General features: G+C 42.9%; 1 protein-coding gene across 10 annotated transcripts in view; it reads right to left on the minus strand.

Annotated features, from left to right (window-relative positions):
• Window positions 1–13,501: 13,501 nt before the first annotated feature.
• LOC116946021 (protein MTSS 1) overlaps window positions 13,502–18,870 on the minus strand; it is a 90,523-nt gene continuing 85,154 nt past the window's right edge. For all 10 annotated transcript variants that reach the window (XM_032960825.2, XM_032960824.2, XM_032960822.2 and 7 more), the window contains one exon: window positions 13,502–18,193. In XM_032960825.2, the coding sequence (XP_032816716.2) occupies window positions 17,469–18,193 (725 nt within the window). In that variant the 3' untranslated portion in view covers window positions 13,502–17,468. The remainder of the gene's footprint in view (window positions 18,194–18,870) is intronic.

The raw sequence follows: 18,870 nt of genomic DNA on the forward strand, positions 1-18,870 counted from the left end.
GAAATTCCACCCAGAGGCCTCCTGCATAGCGGGGCGTGACTCGAGGGCCTGAAGGGTGCAGCGGTGAATGGCCGCTTTCAGCGCCAATTAATCACAGCGTCTGTCAGCAGTGCATACCAGGGCACGACACACAAATCATGTATTTAAGTTTTCCAATGGGAATACTTCGGCGTAAACGTTTCTATCAAAAGTACATTCAAGTTGAAAAAGATCTAGAATAATGTCCTAAGCCTCATGCTATAGAACGGCATGAAACAATAAGCCTCGCATATGGAATGTTTATTGGAAGCAGACCCATTGGCCCCAACCACAATTTCATTAAATCCAGAAAAGGGAAAGAGAACTAGCTGCCAATATATATTTCCATGAGGTATGTATGCACATATGTATGACGATGTATTCGTGTGTGTATGTAATAATAATTAAATTCTGCATGCCACGTAAACATTTACCAGCGTTAACATTACCACCATGTAATATTCACACCAGCGCCGGGTTTTTCACTGATGTAAGGTTAATATTATATATGTGTAAATTATACATAAAAAATTAAACATGGAAGATTTCTAAAGCATAATTCAGGGACTTAGAATCAGAATACAGTCTAATCAATTTACAATGTTTTTTTAGTGACAAGCCCGTTCTGATGGCGATTAAACTAAAGCCTTCGATAAATATAACCTTTACCTGAACCAGGTGCGCAAAAACATCCCACAGTCATCCAAACGCAAATGTAATTTATTTATTTTACTTTGAATATTCAATGCACCGGCTGTGCCAAAGAGACGGAGACGAAGGGGAATTGTATTCACATTGTATTACAAATGCGAATTGTATTCACATTGTATTACATATGGGAATTGTATTCACATTGTATTACATATGGGAATTGTATTCACATTGTATTACATATGGGAATTGTATTCACATTGTATTACAAATAGGAATTGTATTCACATTGTATTACATTTGGGAATTGTATTCACATTGTATTACATATGGGAATTGTATTCACATTGTATTAAAGAGGGGTATTGTATTCACATTGTATTAAAAAGGCGAATTGTATTCATATTGTATTAAAGAGGAGCATTGTATTCACATTGTATTAAAAAGGGGAATTGTATTCACATTGTATTAAAGAGGAGAATTGTATGAAATTTTTAATAAAAAGGGTAATTGTATTCACATTGTATTACAGAGGGTAATTGTATTCACATTGTATTGAAGTGGGGAATTGAATTCACATTGTATTAAAGAGGATAATTATATTCACATTGTATTGAAGTTGGGAATTGAATTCACATTGATTTAAAAGAGGGGAATTGTATTCACATTGTATTAAAGAGGGGAATTGTATTCACATTGTATTAAAGAGGATAATTATATTCACATTGTATTGAAGTGGGGAATTGAATTCACATTGTATTAAAGAGGGGAATTGTATTCACATTGTATTAAAGTGGGGAATTGTATTCACATTGTATTGAAGTGGGGAATTGTATTCACATTGTATTAAAGAGGAGAATTGTATTCACAATAACCACAGTAAGGCATTCGAGGTGGTGCTTAATATTACAAAACAAAAATCTTGATTTGAAGTCTTCATGACTGCAGGAATCCATACTCTTTGGTTATTTCGGTAAAGTCACGTAGGTAGAAGAAAAATAATAATAGATCACGACGTTTCGATCGCCACACAAGCAACCGTCTTCAGGTGGGAGTGAAGATGGTTGGAGTGAATACGTCGTGATCTATTATTATTTTTCTTCTACCTACGTGACTTTACCGAAATAAATGAAGAGTATAAAACAAAAGTCTTCCCTCATTGGCCCTAAAGGCTCTGTGAAATAACAATTGTTTCCACTGATATATCGCCCTGTTACTCTGATGTTCTCTAAATTTGTGTTTGGATCACCTATCCACTATTCAGTATATCTTTAAATATGGTCACATTTAGATGCTTTATACATATGCTTTGTATTGTGGTTGCCATTCTTTGTATAGTATCTCAAAGCTTCAACGTAATTCCATGTTCTCTCTCTGTGCCACGTCCTTTCTCAAAGACGTTGGTGACCAAGGCCTTCCATTTAGCTGTTCATAATGTTACTCAAGATCTTTGCACGATATAATCCTAGGTGCATACAATTATTAAAATGTTATATGTTCTTAATTTTCAGCTTTTCCTGGCTTCTTTTACCTAGAATTTTCCCAGTCAAACCATATTCAGTTTAGCCCTATTTAATTACGGTCTACCGATGGGCCAATATTCTACTGAAGAATTATATTTTAATTGGGCATACCGTGTTCGTAGTTGTGTGCATACATAGGTATTCAAATGCATATTTCCACGTACGATTTTGCATAGCTTTATTTAACACAATACTTCACATAAACCCGTGACAAAATATTCAGGAGCCTGTTTGTGCAGGCGTTTAAAAATGATATCTCACAGGGTAACATGGGATTTGGTACCCCTTGCTTAGCAGTGACTCGTCCAATACAATCATTATTCCCCAGCTGATACATTATTTGTAGAAGGCCGACAAGAAGCTGCAATGCCACATTGTAATGCTACTTACAACTACACGGACGGCAAAATCAATTTCAAGTCGTCCAATGACACAGATTCATAAGACAGATATGCAGATGTAGACCCTATATGGAAGATATTAAAGTACTTTGATTAATTTATTGCCTTCTTATTTCAGAGCAGGAAAGCTGATTTGCAGCCAAAAGAGAGAAAGAGGAGAGAGGGCTGGGAATGAAATTCTGCCTCTCTCCGCTCGAGATGAACCCGGGGTATCGACCACTGCTGCTGCTCCTCCGCTAATGAGATGCCGCTATCGTTGGCAATACATCAAAGCACGAACCGAATGCATTTGTATAATGAGCAACATGCTTTGTATGTGGTAGGGAAGGTCTATATTTGGTAACATTTATTCTGTATGCTGTAGTGAAGGTAGACATTATTCTCAAATCCACACCGCATTACTTTTCTGTAATGTACATAAACTTTACAAGGAAATTACGGTGGGTTAGTTTTGATTTTCCTTTTCGTACCAATGAACACGATGGGCATGACTATTAATCCACTCGTGCAAATATTGGGAGAACGGTAAAGCCTAAGATACAATATTACATATTAGGAAACAATTTCAAATCTACAAACTTGTAAAATGACGAGAAAACCCACCTCAACAGAAAAACGAGTTCCGGCTGGCAAATATCACATGTCAACAACACGCAGCAACGCACCATGTGTGTAAAAACAGTTCTCAGCATAATACATTAAATGGCCACAATGCAGTTCTTGTGAACTGGTGGTTTCCTGCCTTGTGTGATGTAGAAATTTCAAATCTGCTCAAACAGTTTTAACACATGCCAATGTACACGCAATTGCATACTGGTCTAACGTACAAAGCGTTGAAGCACTGCCAATACTTTTCTTTCTAAAATGTGAAAAGTCTTATTCTCTGTTTGCATTTAAACACATGTTAATGTGATCTGATGTTATACCCACACCAGTACTGCAGATCTAACTCAAATTCCCGCACCTCCGATTAACACTGTTGGTTACGTATGGTGCGAAAGAAGTTGAACATATTTACATACACACTCAAATGAGAAAAGTTCAAATCGCTGTGAAAGGGGAGCCGACTGGAAAACTGCTTTATAATATGGCATGAGGCTACATCTGGGGGAACTGGTCCAGAAAATAAATTCATTTCAGCTGCATCTGGACACACACGTTGCCCCATAAATTAAAAGTCCCGTGGAAGATTTACGATACAATGTGGACATGCAAAGTTACGGCGTAATTACTAAAGCGCTTTAAAATAGGCCGACCCAGTTTTTCTTCAGCAACACCGGCGCCTGATCGAGGGATGCATTAGCGTAACCGTAATGAGTAATTTATACCAAGGACTATTCATTTAATTGCATAAAGTTCAATACATTACAAGAGAGCCAGCACATAAAGAAGCGCCTCCTTGGCTTCAACTTCCAGTTAATTCCAAGCAGGTTTGCATTGAAAAAAAAGTCAGCAGGGATTTTTTCTCCCCCCTTGGACTCTCCACGAGACAGAGCAATATCTGGTAGCCAAGTCTGCTGGCTGGATCCTCATGAGCTTGGCATGTCACTACACTTATTCAAATACTTCTCTTTACCTGCCGCTGTCAAAGACTGTGGACATATTACACCGGGGAGATACAATGGACATTTTTAACCACTGACCGTATTTGACGAAGCCAAGGTAAGTCATTTTTGTTAATTCTCTTTTTTAAGCTAACACTTACGTTTCATAAGAAAACTGATAAAAATTACGTGGTCGAGAGAAATGTTTAGGACAATGTTTTGACATTTTTCATTTCATTGCTTCTTGGGCATCCTAATCTGCTGTTGTGTTGTGTCCTGGCTTCACCCAGGGGTGTCTTTACTATTTGGGATGATACATTTGCCAGGTAAATAGCAAAGCAGCAGCATACCCAGCTAGCGCTATCAGAGCAAGCATAAATCTGGCTCCATTCTTGACAGCTTCGGGCAATTACGAACACGGTATGCCCAATTAAAATATCATCATGCTTTGATGTATCAACACAAGTGAACGATATGCAAGCACTATTATAAATTTACTGCATATGACAGAAGGGTATCATATGTAACATGGATTAACATGAATAACGAATCACTCCGCGTGTATATATTACTGTGTTAATGTTATTATAATTTCCAAGCATGTAATTGTCGTTCGACAGAAGTTGTGGAATTTCAGTACAGTACTATTGTTATTGACTTATTCTGAATTTCACATTGCATTAGTATAACTGCGATACAGTGAAAATATAGCCATTTTCCAATCCACTGCTGGGTGAAGGCCTGAATGCTATTTGGGTCATAGGTGTTTTGACTTCACACGTGCAGGCCAGTGCTCAGGATCCATTAGATATCACTAGCCACTGAAGTTAGCCGTGACAAAGAATCAAACCCAAGTCACTGGGTTTATGGTGCAGTGCGCTAAGCAATGTGCCACTGTTCTTTCTATCCGTCACTCACAGTGGAACATATCGTACAGTTGATGTGTTTCAATTATATTGCCGATATTTATAAAACGCAACCTGTCCCTCAACTTGACCTTCGGCACCAGGTGGATTGACGTTTACATGTAGAGGCCCTAACGGACGGATGGCTCAGGCTTAGAGCACCGAATTGGTATTACAATTCTGAGATACTAAGTTAAAAACAAGGCTTCAGCCACTCATGATTAAACCAGGTTCTAAAGCATCGCGAGTTCATGGTCTCGGTTGATCACCGATGGCTTTACCTTTAAAAAAAAGTCTGAGGAATTTCTTGCTCAAATAAGCATTAAGGTGGTGGTCTCCTTTTGTTTACTGCCCTGAGCCAGTGGTGAAAATTGCACATTCTTATGGCGGGGGAGACCCTATCCATAGGACAACCACCGTTGACTTTCCCACAAATTGGTACTCATTTTATGCACATCTAAGGGATTATTTGCTGAGCCAACCTCTAAACCAGGTGTTTAACACTTGAAATTTGATGCGATGAGTATTGTCATCGTACTCTCGTTGTTCCTCACTTTTATTACTGTTTGTTCCGATATGTAGGCGTTCGCTCATTGTCGTGGTACGTTGCGGCTCTACCGGCCGGCCGGCCGATTGGTCGGCTCGCTGAGGAATCACTGGGCAGCAGCAGCAGCAGCGCGATGCTGCAGGAGCGGCAGCAGCAGCGTGCGTTGTGCGTCGCGGCCCTGCTGCTGCTGCTGTGCTGCAGCCTCGCTTCCCGCACGGGTGGCGACTGGGGCGTCCCGTACACCGAGTCTGAGTGCTGGGACCTCGAGGCGCTCAATTCCGAGCTGCATCGCTCCAACCGCTTGAGATACAAGGCAGGGGAGAAGCCGCACGTGGGGGTGCGGGTGGGGGTGGCCGGTTCCTGATCATTTGCTGTCAAACCCACCCTCCTCTGTCTGTTATATTTTCGGGATCTTATTTTAATGCAGGGCACCTGGGTTGGTTGCACAGCCGTGTGTGTGTGTCATGCTCAGTCGGTTGCCTTGGTGATGTCGAACACTTTGAACTCCTGATCGTGAAATATTGGTTATAGTTTGGGTTGTTCGGCACGAGGTAGACCTTTGACCCTTGGGATCTCTCATCTCTGGGTAACACATTTATCCTCAGGCCATCAGCAACGGTCACCTATTATTCTCAATAATTTGTTGTCCTCGAGATGTTAGATTGCATTCGGTGAATGTAATGGTGTCACCTCAAAATATAAGAAGCCTAGAACAGTACAGAGTGTGGTGCTTGGAGGTGAAGAGGGATTGGATGAGATTGAAAGCACTTGAGTCAAGGACCTACCCTTGGGCAAAGAACTTCGAAAGTTGTTTGGCAGAAAAGTAGCCCAGGGAAATTGTGTATGGTTTTTCCCCCCCTGTACCATGGGAAAATTGCTGCTGAGATACGGCCGCGGTGTAATGGTTAACATGTTGGACTTTTAAGGTGACCAGCTCCATCTCTTTGTTTGGCATTTAAACACAATGGTTCACGTTTCTTAAATCCCTCCGCGTATGTTCACCCAGCAGTATGAATGAACCACAGTTGGTTGATTGAAAGATCGTGTGCTGTGGGGTGACGTGGGAGTAACTCCCACCCCTTCCAAGACATCTGACCGGCATGAAAGAGTCGGCCAAATATCCTCTCAAAAGAGCTCTCTAGAGCTCTCTAGAGCTCCTCCTCTAGTGAAGGCCGTCAGCAGTGGCGCAAGCAAGACATTGGACTCGGGGTGACATGGGGATACGAGGCCAGTTAGGGGAGCAAGTTGTTTTTCTTTTCTGGAACCTTGGGCAAAATCCATTTTAATCCGGAATACTCTAGCAGGAAATAAGAATGTATTATAGCCACATGACCAGGATTCCTGCATAGTGCAGCCACATTGTTAAATTACACTCGAGGGATGATCTTCACATGTGTTCCAGATACTCTGGTCACATTCACGTGATCTTTAGAAAATACTGTGATTGTGTAATTGTTTATGGAGCAAAGCGTGGTTTTGCATTTCTATATTTGCCCTATGAGTCCAAGGTGTCGATTTTGTAAAATAAAAATAGTAGTAGGAGTAAAATGTGGCCATCAGTTTCCATAAACTAAGAGTGAAGTTTCGATTTAAAGCTTTCGTGACTGCAAGGATTCATCTTCTTTGGTTCTTTCGGTAAAGTCACGTAGAATGAGAATAAAATAATAAATTGATAAAATAAAATAACACAATAATATTCTCACGACGTTTCGGCCACAACACAAGCGTGAGAATATTATTGTGTTATTTTATTTTATCAATTTAATATTTTATTCTCATTCTACGTGACTTTACCGAAAGAACCAAAGAAGATGAGAGTGAAGTTGTTTGTTTTGCAGGAGCACTATTTCCCCAAAAATTACAAGCTCTTCATCAGGCACATCACCAAACTCAACTTGAAGAAACTGGTCAGTTGCATCAATTTAATGCCATCTTTTATTTTTACAATTATAGCTTGAGTCCTTTGTCAATCCACTGCCAGATAAAGGCCTCTCCTATCATGGAAGTTGTTTTCATCATACTGGTGAAGGTGGGGAGCATATCATTGGAATTAATGTACAATACAACAATGTAAGTTTGTATACTATCTTCTGCTGACAAAGGGTCTCAAAAGCAATGGTTCCGATTTTTTATTCTCACGAACTGCTCTATGAACTTATTTTTAGACTTTACATATTAATTCATGGGAGTCTCATAAACATATTTTTTAATAACATATTTTTCTATGCACTTTTACCAACGTAGAACCAGGGCGAGTAATCACACAGCCTCGAAGCAGTTTAACAACAGGTGTTGTATTCATGGTAATCAAACCATATCAGAAATATCCAGGATCACCTCGACTTAACCCCACAATCAGAAGAGAACTGGCCCGTTGCTGGTGCTGTAACATTGACCTAGCTGCACAATTTACATTAAATGCAATTTATTCAACTGCAAAGTAAATACACTAAAAAATATTTAAAAAAACAAAGTATAGTCGCATTACCTGGAATTAAGACGAGGCACACACACATAATGAAGACACAAATAGTGGTGACGAGACCACACGAAGTATCGACCAAAAGCGACCGTCACTTTACTTTGCACCTGTGCCTCTTTCCCCCGTACGTGCCAACCGATAACCCCTTGCCCTGCGTGATCCCGGGCGGCGGCGACCGGACGCCAGAGGATGCGGGGCTGCGACGAGAAGCTGGCTTGGGCCTCGGCCAGCGTGTCGGGCCTCGAGCAACTCATGGGGCAGCTGCACCGGCAGCACCCGTCTTGGGACTATGCCCGGCGCCTACAACTGCTCATCCTGGGCATGCGGCACCAGCTGCTGCTGCGCCCCTACCTGCTCACGGTACCGCGATTCACAGTTGCGGTGGAAATGCACCGCGGTTCAACGCAATGCAATTGAGTGGGACCAGCGGCGTAGCGTGGTCGACATGGGCCTTGCTTCAAGAAATTAAATGAGCCCCTCCCTTCCCGTCTAATTCCACTCCTCTTCAAAGCCGGACGAATGAACACCTCCAGTTGCACCGCGTGCACACTTAACAGCTACGCCGCTGAGTGGAACAATTCCAATACAATAAGAGCACACTGCCACGCAAACGAATGCCATCCACGTCCGTGCAATAGAATACAATGTTATGTAATGCAGATAAACTAAATCCCATTAAAATAAATTGGAATACAACCCAATACTATGCAATGCAACGAAGTACTATCATGCAATGCACATTCAATGGGTATAACCATCCAATGCAATCCAATAATACAGTGAGGGAAAAAAGTATTTGACCCCCTGCTGATTTTATACGTTTGCCCACTGACAAAGAAATGATCAGTCTGAAGAACGCATGTCAAAATTTTTATGAATTGATTTGCATTCTAATGAGGGAAATAAGTATTTGACCCCCTCTCAATCAGAAAGATTTCTAGCTCCCAGGTGTCTTTTATACAGGTAACGAGCTGAGATTAGAAGCACACTCTTAAAGGGAGTGCTCCTAATCTCAGCTTGTCACCTGTATAAAAGGCACCTGTCCACAGAAGCAATCAATCAATCAATCAGATTCCAAACTCTCCACCATGGCCAAGACCAAATAGCTCTCCAAGGATGTCAGGGACAAGATTGTAGACCTACACAAGGCTGGAATGGGCTACAAGACCATTGCCAAGCAGCTTGGTGAGAAGGTGACAACAGTTGGTGCGATTATTCGCAAATGGAAGAAACACAAAAGAACTGTCAATTTCCCTCGGCCTGGGGCTCCATGCAAGATCTCACCTCGTGGAGTTGCAATGATCATGAGAACGGGAGGATTTTGTGAATGATCTCAAGGCAGCTGGGACCATAGTCACCAAGAAAACAATTGGTAACACACTACGCCGTGAAGGACTGAAATCCTGCAGCGCCCGCAAGGTCCCCCTGCTCAAGAAAGCACATATACATGCCCGTCTGAAGTTTGCCAATGAACATCTGAATGATTCAGAGGACAACTGTGTGAAAGTGTTGTGGTCGGATGAGACCAAAATGAAGCTCTTTGGCATCAACTCAACTCGCCGTGTTTGGAGGAGGAGGAATGCTGCCTATGACCCCAAGAACACCATCCCCACCGTCAAACATGGAGGTGGAAACATTATGCTTTGGGGGTGTTTTTCTGCTAAGGGGACAGGACAACTTCACCGCATCAAAGGGACGATGGACGGGGCCATGTACCGTCAAATCTTGAGTGAGAACCTCCTTCCCTAAGTCAGGGCATTGAAAATGGGTCGTGGATGGGTATTCCAGCATGACAGTGACCCAAAACACACGGCCAAGGCAACAAAGGAGTGGCTCAAGAAGAAGCACATTAAGGTCCTGGAGTGGCCTAGCCAGTCTCCAGACCTTAATCCCATAGAAAATCTGTGGAGAGAGCTGAAGGTTCGAGTTGCCAAACGTCAGCCTCGAAACCTTAATGACTTCGAGAAGATCTGCAAAGAGGAGTGGGACAAAATCCCTCCTGAGATGTGTGCAAACCTGGTGGCCAACTACAAGAAACGTCTGACCTCTGTGATTGCCAACAAGGGTTTTGCCACCAAGTACTAAGTCATGTTTTGCAGAGGGGTCAAATACTTATTTCCCTCATTAAAATGCAAATCAATTTATAACATTTTTGACATGCGTTTTTCTGGATTTTGTTGTTGTTATTCTGTCTCTCACTGTTCAAATAAACCTACCATTAAAATTATAGACTGATCATTTCTTTGTCAGTGGGCAAACGTACAAAATCAGCAGGGGATCAAATACTTTTTTCCCTCACTGTATGCAGTGCGATTCAATACAATGCAATGGATCTAAATCCAATAGTCAAATGGAAATTAATTCCATTGCGAGAAAATGCAATATCAATTACTTTATGGTGTTGCCTTCATTTTCCGCATCTCCAGCTTCTTCAGCTTCTCCCCCACTCTCTATCTCTCTCCCCTTGCTCCTTCCCCCTCTCTTCTTCTTCAGCTTCCCACTCCCAGCCCCACTCACTTCAGCACTCCCCTCCCCCTACCCCACACCCCCCCTCTCTATCTCTCCCCCCTTGCTCTTCCCCCTCTCTTACCTATATAGCCTCCTGTTACAGCAGCCCTTTTTCCCACTTCTGCAATTGTTTCTTGCTGTGGTTGTCCCACCTGATGACGGACGCTTGTGTTGCGCCCCAAACGTCGTGATTTAATTTATTTTATAGCTATGTGACTTTACCGAAAGAACCAAAGAGTATGGATCCTTGCAGTCACAAAAACTTCAAAGCTAGATTGCAATATCAATTCATAAGGGAAAACAGTCCAATACAATGAAATTATATATAATATAAACAATATCATAGCTGTGGCAGGATTATAATGATGAATGTCTAACAAATGGATGTGTGTGGGTGCGTGCAGAAGGAAGATGAGGTGGAGGAGTGTATCCGGTCGTTAAGCTGGTCATTCAGAACCCCAAGGAATATGATCGACAGCATCTACTTCACAATGAAATCCACATTTAACTGTGAGTAGCACACACCCATCGATTCTGTCCGGCGAGATTGAAAACGACGTGCGCGTGAATTGCAGGGCACGCAGCTGCGTTGCGTTAAAGTACAATAAACACTTCGCTGGTGAGCGGCTTCTGTCGGCAAGAAAATTCTCAATTTCTTTTGTCACAAAGTGGTGAGCAAAGGCTGCAGCGGAAATAAAATCTAAGAATCCCATTTGCCAAAGACAATGAATGATCTGAAGCATCGGATGAAAATGTCACCACGAGAGGAATACTAATTACACAAAAATCCCAATATTAGCGTAACTACTGACCACAATTAACACCGACCTAATCAATTCCATAAATTGTAGGCCTCTCGAATTAAATGCAATTACTGCAAATCGTAGTTATTTGTTAATAATTATTGCTACGGAGTTCTCTCTTTATCTTTCGAAACGTGTATTTCAATTGTGGTATCGGTATTTTTTCACGAGACAAATAATATATGCGGAACATTCACAAAGCAGTGTGCCAGAATGGCCAAGGAAGAACATTTTTCACATTAACCACAAAAATGATCACAAATAGCCTTTTATATGTGCTGAACAGCATAGCGATCCCGAGATTTGAATACTGCTCATTGAGAGTCTATCCATCCACTGTTAATGTTGCTGTATTCATATTCTTTGGTAACAGTAGATGGTGTATAAAAGTTGCAAATAAATTTTAAGTGGCATAAAAAAGCTTTGCTCACTAGAATGCAAGGCTTCTTTTGAATCAGTAAATCTCTCCCAACTAAAAATCTCACTCTTCCAAAAATATGTTTTTATGGAGTTGGTGTCTTGCTTGCTTGAACTATCTGAATCGAATTGAAATCAGTTTCTGTGAATTGATCCGAATAGAGACCCATCAATCTCTGAGATGATCGCTTAAGGCAGTGGTCGTTTGAAACCAAACACGAGTACAGTGGTAATGCCTGCGTTGTTTTACAGGCAGCTGGGATCCCTGATATTACTTTATGTACGATGCCTCCAAACTTCGAGACCTACTGGGTGTTCAACATCACAAAGGAAAATACACACGGCTGGAAAACTTTTTCCAAATAATCAAAACCACGCTGCAGTGAATGAGTGAATGTTTATGTAATCGTGCCGGTTGTCTAGTAACAGTTAACTAAATAGTATAGCGGTGAAATTTCGATTTAAAGCTTTCGTGACTGCAATGATTAATCTTCTTTGGTTCTTTCGGTAAAGTCACGTAGAATGAGAATAAAATAATAAATTGATAAAATAAAATAACACAATAATATTCTCACGACGTTTCGGCCACAACACAAGCGGCCTTCATCAGGTGAAGGGACGAGACTGTCTGGTAGGACAGCGCTGGAGTGAAAGAGCCACGTTCAGATCACGGCCTTTAAGCTGTGTGAGAGGAACAAAGCGCCCTCAACTTTAGCACCAGTTGCTAAAGTTGAGCACCAGTTGTGTTGTGGCCGAAACGTCGTGAGAATATTATTGTGTTATTTTATTTTATCAATTTATTATTTTATTCTCATTCTACGTGACTTTACCGAAAGAACCAAAGAAGAGTATAGCGGTGGTCAATCCGTGGCTTGCGAGCCACATGTGGCTTCCCGGCAGTTCAAGTGCAGCTCAATAGAGATGGGAATATTTTTTTACCTTTTCAATATAGTTTCATTTGAAACTGGAAAAAGCTGCCGAAGGTGGGCATTTTTCCCCTGACAGCAGAGCCAGACGTGAGTACTCACAAGGCGCTCCTGCAGATTTCTAAATTCAAAACTCCACAGCCAACCAGCACGAGCGAACCGGCCGTGCGTCTTGTGGCTCATGGAAATATACATATTCTAGTATGTGGCTAGTAAAGTCAGGAAATTTGGCCACCCCTATCATCGTATAGAATTGATGTGCTGCAAATGTGTAATGCTTTGTTTCCTTTAAGCTTTTAACTTATTTCAACACGATTTAAGTAAACTTAATTTCTATCAAGTGTTTGAATTTCTAGTTCCTCAATACTGATCTCCAACTCAGACTCAAATTTGGAGTCTGCAATACAAGTTTTGTTGCATTTTAAGATTACATCTACACACACACAGACATCCATAGACTATTGGGGCAAGTTATGTGAGCGAGCATCCATACAGGCAGCACGGCGCACGTGGGGGGTGGCCAGCACCACACCCGGCCGCCTTTGTATCTCCAGTGCTGATGTTTACATATTGCACCAGGTACTCATTTACTTTCGAGTCAGCCTGGGAGAGACGGTGTTCTGATATCACTCGCTACCGATTTTAACCGTGGCAAAGAATTGAACTCAGGTTGGTTCGTAGCGAAGCGCATTAACCACTGCGCCAATGGTTCCCAAACACACACACACGCGGGTGACATTCGTGCAATTTCAAAAGTAAGATAGCCCACGTAATAATGTGTGCAATAGTAGCGCTTTATTTCTTGGGTTTGAATATTTGGCCAACAATTGAGTGCGTCATACAAAAGCACTATTTTCACAAACACACTAGAGACTTGCCTTTTAAATACAAGCACGTGTGAGCCTGGGAACACTGTGTTAATGTCAGTCACGATGAAAATGCACACGACAGGACCCGCACTTGACCTCCGACTGGAACTCTCGCTTGCTTCGGTCACTCCCAAAGTTGACGCAAAACACCCGAGGTGACGCAAATTTCTGGACTGTACACTTAAAAGCGGTTATCAAAATTATTTCGTAATGCAGGCAACTTTAAAGCATTTGTTTTCTTAATGTTACTTCCTTCTAGTTATACATTTAGTTAGAGAATTAATTAAATTGAAACCATTACTTTTTTCTATTTTAATTATTACATATATACAATTCACTGCAACTGTTTGAGGCGACACTGGTATTCGCCGCCGCCGCCGCTTGACGCACAGCAGATCGTAACGGCAAACGAAGAGGCAAATCCTACGAATCAACCTGCCCTTCCCTGTTTTGCTACAGCTGGCCCCCTCAACCTACGTGGTCCATTCCACACCTGGAACAAGTTGCGCTTCCACGCTATTCTCCTGCTGCATTACCAAAATCGGTATTAGCAATTGTGTGTTTGAGCTTTGCCTTTCCCAAGCCGACAGCTTCTCCGCTCATTCTCATGTTCACACAAGCATACCGGCATTACCTGTTTGAACACCACTGGATATGCCACTGGCAAAAGGGCGTTTTTTTGTTCGAGGTACAGGACCGTTTGCGTGAACCCTGCCGTGTCGGATGGCACACGAGCCGATGGGTGAAGTGTACAGGGCGAGCAGTCTGATTTCTGGGACTTGGCTCTTGCCTGGGGTCAGCGGTAGGCCGCACCGCGCAACGCGGCCATTCGCGAGGAAATTTATGCAACGAAAAATAATAGATTGTGCATACGTGTCATTATGTTGACAAAAAGGTGACGAAAATGAGAATTGTCTTTAACGTGTCAAGGCGTCTGGCCACTGACAAATTGCCATCGGCGACATACGGTATTTGCTGTCGGCCTATAATTACGGCATTCCCAAAAATCAGACTGTGCCAATCTCTAGGCTACCGTGAAAATCAATTTAACAAATGGGGTCATACATGACACACATCAAAATGAAGGGACGATTACTTGGAGCTGTGACGTTTACTAAATTGGCTGTTATAACACAGGCTCTGGTTATACATTTAAAAATACGATATTCTTAGCTATTAACGCGAGTACATTTGTAAGACAATTCTACATGTTCATAAGTCACTTATGTATCAAATGAAGCCTGAAAAAAGAACCATGTGTTAATATATTAGCTCTTCCGACAAAGTTACAGCTAAAGCCCAATAGGTTAAATGCCACACAGTATTTCAACAGGCAACTCAAGTTAAGGCTCAGAGGAGGGACAATGTAGTGCAGTTTTTTGTCTTCTTCGGAAGATGTTTTCGTGAAAAACTTGCAGGATCACAGCACGCACACGGGCCCCCCCTGGGGGTTAGTCCGCGTGTTCCTCTGGGGCGATGTATGGAGCACGTGACAACGCGCAAACACAATTCTGGCTCATAGAAGAGGATGTCCAAGGTGATCCAGCACTAACCAACGTAAATGTACACACGAGAGACAAATTCCTAAACGATATACTGTATGCATATGTATTAACAAATACATATATGTACGCGTACATGTAACAAATATACATGCAAGAGGTGGTCAAAGTATTTTCAGAACAATGTTCAAAATAAACTTAAGGAAATTTGTTTTAGAGATTTTTTTACTAAACATTTTTACAAAAATATATATACCATGTATAATTATATGATTAATCTAACCGATTTGATGCCAAGATGCATTAAGACAGATATTAATGCTAAATGCTGCTGTCAAAGCAGTTTTAGCTGACCCCAGTAATTTTTTGCATTTTGTTCTTAAAACATTTTGACCACCCTTTTTTATTATTATATGTGTGTGTGCCCATAAAATGCCAAAACAGAAAAAAATATATACCGAGGCCTGTTTTCAGTGAGACATTAGCCACACGTGTTTTTATATGCAATGAAAAGTATCTTAGTTGTGTGCCAGAGAAAATAGAAAGACCGTCATCATTTTTACGAAAATAAAATCACTAGAGTAGAATCCCTGAACAAAAATTTAAAGTTATTTTCAAAATATTTGTGCTAATCGCCACAAGGAGTGAGATGTGCAATTCACTTTACAAACACCAAACGATTGCATTAGTAAAGAGTTAAACCTAGGAATACTCAACCTTTGTCAACTTATAATACTGAGACAGCGTCAACACACGTAACTGTTATTCAGGCTATTACAGGAACGGTCATCGCATGCTGTTACTCGGCGCACGCTATCCGTGTGTTTATTACCGTGGTTTGTCAAGGGCGACATCGGGCGAGCACACAACACCTCAGCCACTGCGCGTGGTCCCCATTTAAAAAAACGAGCAACAAAATGAATAAATAAATCATGCTTGAGAAGAACGTTCGCTTTTGGCATAATATTCACACCGAAACTCTACATCGTTGATGAAATGCACATATTTGAGCCATTCCCTACGCCCGTCTGCATTAACTTGACTGACCGGCTGACATTTTATAGATAATTTTCGAGAATCCACAAGGTACTATCGATGAAATTCCACTATTTGTCTCACACACACATATACACAGTCAATCCAATCTCTCCTCCATTTCCCAATATCTGAATCCTCCACTACGATGTGCACCTTCGTCGTTTAAACTGTGCAAGGCGTCCACGGAGCAACGTTGTTAGCAGCAGAGGGCAGTGAAGTAAATTCAATTGTTCCACTGCACTTCGATGCTCCCTGCCTTCACCAACCCGCAGTGACCAACATGCGCTGAAGTACGGTTAACCCTAACCCCCAAGAGTCTCACTGCGCAGGGAGACCCTCGTCCTGCAGTGGATCGACCAAGGGCTGCACACCAATGTGTATGCGCACGTTCAGCACCGAGTCTCTGCAACGGGTCATGAAGGTTCGCTGGGTGGAGTAGGAGGGGTAAAATGGAGGTGGTTGCAAACACTACTGGGATTGGGAATGCTGCGGTAATTTGACAGCACGTCAATATTGAAGTAATAAAGACATTTACTGTCGATGCAATTTCATTTCCAGACGTGCCGCGAGTATTTTCAGCTGTCCGTTGACATTTGAAAAATCGTGATTCATGCCACTGCAATAATTATTTTAATAGTGCGCATGAGGTTGTGGTGTTAGATTACGTGCACTTCCGAAGCCACGTTCACTCACTTTATATATCTACATCGCTTGTGTTTTGCTGCTTTACATTGTTGTATTAATATAGCTTTAAATCACGAAAAAAATAACAATACAAAATTCGTGCCTCCATTTTGGAGACGCTGTCTATGGATACTTGGCCTCAATGAAAGTAAACTCCACTCGTTAATAATTAGCCACCTCAAGTAAATCAGTCAGAATTGTGGCTTCTAAAACCCACTCCTATGGCTTACATTTTTAACAGACCTCTCTCTCTAGGAGGATAAAACTTAAGGAGCTGTCTCACCGAAAATTTAAAAGTAAAAAATATTGAAAGCCGTAAAATGCATGTTGCTCAAAATCACGTGGGTTAAGTTATGCAAGACAGGATGAATGTTTGCACGCTAACAAATCTGATGGGTAACCCCAGTGCAGGTCTTTTTCAGGGTCCTTCCTTGAACACTGCACAAAAGTGCACAAAAGGGGCCTCTAAAAAGTTTCACCGACATACCCGTCGCTCGGAAACATCTTCCGCATATCCGCGCAATTCCTCCTCCAGTAACAATCTATTTCTGTGCCTCTCTCTCCTTCACATCATGTCTTGCCTTCGTTAAACTCTTCATCTGATCTGTCCACCCCATCTGCTCGTTTAGCCCCTGCTTTCCCGACCACCGTCACTTTATCCGCTTCTCCCCCTGCAGCAGGGCATAATAAGCGAACATTGGCGCCGAGCGGTCGCTCCTGGGGCCCGTCTGCCGTAGCCTCACGCCACGCCGGATTGTGCCCAGCGTGTCTGTCTCCTCGGGGAGGGAGCTGGGCAGAGCACCGGGCGGCGGCACGGTAGGCGGAAATTGCTCCTCGGCCAGGGCGTGCGCTCCGGCCGTGAGTGCCTCCAGCTTCTCGGCGATGCTCTGGTAGTTCTGCGCCATGCGCTGCTCCTCCTCGGCCTGCGCATAGTACGAGCCCTGCGATCCGGCCCGCTGGAGGCCGCCGCCGCCGCCTCCGCCGCCGCCGCCGCCTCCTCCCTGCACGGCCGCTATCACCGCGGCCGATGGTTTCATCAAGGTCGGGGGCGGCCCGGCTGACCAGCCGCCCCGGCCGGGCCCGTGCGAGCCGCGCCGGGGAGAAAGACTCCGCTCCTCCAGACGCTCCTCGCTGCCGCTCCTGCTGCTGCCGCCGCCGCTACCGCCCTGCCAGCTGTGTGGTCCCGGGGTACCGGGGGTGCCCGGTGTGCTGCTGCTGCCACTGGGGGTACTGTGCTTCGGCGAGAGGCTCCGCTCCAGGGCCTCCTCGCTGCCGCTGCGAGACCACGACCTGCCGGGCGGTGCCACGTGCCGGGGGCTGCCGCCGCTGTCGATTCGCTCCTCGCTGCCAGTGCGGCTGGAGGCACTGGCGCGCACTGCTCCATACGCAGGGGACACGAAGCACGCTCAGTCGTGTTGCGCACGAGCTCCGTGCACAAAAACGTACGCGTGTACTTTGTACAAAAAAAATAAAAGTGCCATTTCAATGAGTTTGGTGGGCTGCAAAATGGCTAAGAAACAGTGGCACGGCAAATGGATTAATCCATCTGTATGGAGCTTTGAATGTTATCTCTGTAAACTCTCAGGGTTTTCTCTAGGTGATTGAGTTTTCATCCACATGGTGAACACCCATGAACGGATTGGTCAAAATGAATGCCCTTCTTGAAAACAAGTCTTGAGACTCAGTGAGGCTTTCCAGCATATGAATCAAAATGATGCCCTCTGGATAAGAATAACAGTTATGGTGACAATATTTTCACATCTACTTTAGTCGGTACTATATATTTTTTATCTTCTTGGTTCTTTCAGTAGTCACGTAGAATGGAAATAAAATAATAAAAATAATTTTCGATTTAAAGCTTTCGTGACTGCAAGGATTCATCTTCTTTGGTTCTTTCGGTAAAGTCACGTAGAATGAGAATAAAATAATAAATTGATCAAATAAAATAACACAGTAGGACAGCGCTGGAGTGATCTCACTCCAGCGCTGTCCTACCAGACAGTCTCGTCCCTTCACCTGATGAAGGCCGCTTGTGTTGTGGCCGAAACGTCG

This window comes from Petromyzon marinus, chromosome 25, assembly GCF_048934315.1.
Source record: "Petromyzon marinus isolate PM22_M1 ecotype Great Lakes invasive population chromosome 25, UKy_Petmar_22M1.pri1.0, whole genome shotgun sequence".
In the NCBI taxonomy this organism is placed as follows: domain Eukaryota; kingdom Metazoa; phylum Chordata; class Hyperoartia; order Petromyzontiformes; family Petromyzontidae; genus Petromyzon; species Petromyzon marinus.